This window comes from Morone saxatilis, unplaced genomic scaffold, assembly GCF_004916995.1.
Source record: "Morone saxatilis isolate NCDOM2014 unplaced genomic scaffold, NCSU_SB_2.0 Contig4, whole genome shotgun sequence".
NCBI classification, from domain to species: domain Eukaryota; kingdom Metazoa; phylum Chordata; class Actinopteri; family Moronidae; genus Morone; species Morone saxatilis.
The window spans coordinates 17820851-17823354 of record NW_023339984.1 but is presented as its reverse complement, the minus strand read 5'-3'; the positions used below and the strand labels follow the sequence as shown (position 1 = coordinate 17823354).

The window sequence follows — 2504 nt, the reverse complement described above, 5'->3', positions numbered from 1 at the left end:
AAGTCTGTCCTGTTCTTTGGCTCCACCCTCTGATATTTAACTTAACCACTGAGGCTATTTCTACCACCACAGCAGCTCTGTCTCTAAGAAGACCACTCTTCACCTATATTACGCTTTAGTCAGCAGCAAGACGACATGGAGGCCACATCGTTCTCCATCGCACTGTGTGAGTACTGACTGTGTGAGTACTGACTCTGTCTCCATTTCCTGTGACAAAATCCAACTTCTTGGTGACATCTTAGATCACAAATTAGTTAGGATTAGATTCTAGACGACGCATCTAACAGCCTAATCCTTTATTCTCAGTTTCCCTAAAAGTTCATGTATGATCAGGAAGACAAAGATATATAGCATTTATATGCTCTGTTAATTTCTGTCATATTTAGCTCTTTTCCTTTGTCTCTTCAGTGATGACTGTGTTTATGCCGCAGGGTGTACATACTGAGGTTGGTAAGTAGCTTTGTTTTTTGGTGTACAGTTTATTTAGGTCAGCAGCACATTTCTTGACTTCATGTCTTTTCTCTGTGTGGTTTTGGGGCTCAGATCCAGCTTTTTGGATCATTCCAACCAGGCTGCAACTCTTTGAATATGAATCCCTCTCTTTTAAATGTTCGGGCTTCGATGGCTTGACCGGATGGAACATTTTACGGAAAAACAAGGCAGAAATTGCGCCCTGTAATTCAAAGAAGTGGAGTGTGTCTAACGAGTCATCCTGCAGAATTAGAGGGGCTTTTCCAGAGGACAGTGGAGAGTACTGGTGTGAGGATGGAGAGAGGAAGAGAAGCAACTCTGTACACATCAATGTCACTGGTATGTCGGCACTGCAACAGCAGGATCTGTCCGAACTTACGTTTAATATTAAATACATTCCAAACCCTTGTTGTTCAGGTGGTCTTGTGATCCTGGAGAGTCCTGTACTTCCAGTGATGAAGGGTGACGCTGTGACTCTGCGCTGCAGAACCAAGACTTCCTCCAACCTCACAGCTGATTTCTATAAAGATGGCCTCCTCATTGGGAGCAGCTTCACAAAAGAGACAACTATCTACAGCGTTTCAGAGTCTGATGAAGGACTCTACAAATGCATAATCTCTGATGTTGGAGAATCAGCAGAGAGCTGGTTGACTGTCAGAGGTGAGACACTGAAGAGTTTATACAAATTAAAATGGTGTTTTATGTGTTATTTATTGTGTTTTGTGTATGGTTTGATGCACAGCAGATTAAAGGAGCAGGTTTGTCTTTAAGGAGGTATCATTTATTTTATTTAACCCTTTACATAGCAGGAAAATACTGGGCCTTAGACTTCATACCAGGTTTTTGTTGGTCAGTGGTGCACTGACTCTTCAAGATAGCAATGCATCAATGATGTGTCCGACCATACTTCATTTTTAGACCAACATGCCCATGGGCATACAGAAAGTGGGCACAGGGGTTGGAAAAGACAAATGCACTGGTCGGAAATTAGCAATGCTCTCTGCGTTGCAATACCCTGGTGTGAGATAGGCCCCAACATACAGTGTGGAGACATTCATCAGGCACTATACGCTCAGATTTTAAGTGCTGTTTCTTATTTGTCCTCCTGTTTGAATTTGTCTGCAAATCAAATCAATGTGCATTGTTCCATGCAGTCTCCCATACAGGCGACCAATTAAAAACATTTACTGGAGAACTAATCAAAAAACAATTAAATAATTTGCATTACTTATTACATTTTAACAGGGTGACTAATATGGTCCCAATGTAGACCATCTAACACACCACTGTGTCTTTACAGAGCTTCATACAGAGACTCATCCTTCCCCAGATCAAATGCTCTTCATCTTCAGAACCATTTTCCCCATCGTGCTGATGGCTGTGCTGCTGATGCTGCTGGGACTACTTCACTATGGGAAATTCGGAGGTAAACAACAATAACTCATGTCAACTCAGATGGGAATGTAACTGCCATAATACAGAACACAATGAGGTCAACAAAAAAACAATGACAAGGACATAATGAAGCAGTTAACATCCCACCATGCTTTAAATGGGTGCTCAACATCCTTGTTGTGGATCGTTGCATGTTTTATATGTATACATTTGGTTTGCAGTCCCATTTATATTTGCAAATGGTGTACATTATTTCACATCAGAAATAATAAAATGAACTGATGTTTTTCAGGGTCTAGAAGCAGATGTGTCAGCTGCTGTGACTGTATCAACAAGTGAAGATTCTCACCAGTCAAGCCGCAGCTTTTTTCATCACGAGTGTCTACATTTAACAATCCACTGACCAAGGCTGACGCACCGTCTGCAGAGTGATCACAGCATCTCTGCGCCGCTATAAACAGACTCTGTGGGTGTGTGTGCACACACGTGCAATGTGTCACGCAATGATGTGCATTAAAATGCATCTCAGATCAAGTCTCACTTTTGGCTTGTATTTTCTACCTACAATTTAAAACCAAAGTCAAACAATTATAACCATATTCTGTTGTAATATTTGGACAGAAAACAAACATTTTGTA

At 41.3% G+C, this 2504-nt stretch overlaps 2 protein-coding genes across 2 annotated transcripts in view; one reads left to right on the top strand and one right to left on the bottom strand.

Moving 5' to 3' along the window:
• LOC118337950 overlaps positions 1-2504 on the bottom strand; it is a gene marked incomplete at its 5' end in the record, with an annotated part of 10454 nt that overhangs the window by 2798 nt on the left and 5152 nt on the right. Inside the window, 1 exon segment of the mRNA XM_035675110.1 lies at positions 919-1021. Coding sequence (XP_035531003.1) covers positions 919-1021 — 103 coding nt within the window.
• Positions 415-2504, top strand: LOC118337805 (low affinity immunoglobulin gamma Fc region receptor III-like; the record flags this gene model as incomplete). The annotated part of the gene is given in 5 exon segments (XM_035674913.1): positions 415-450; positions 544-810; positions 889-1131; positions 1772-1897; positions 2159-2504. Coding segments are annotated over 5 exon segments (711 nt in total). The 5' UTR covers positions 415-422.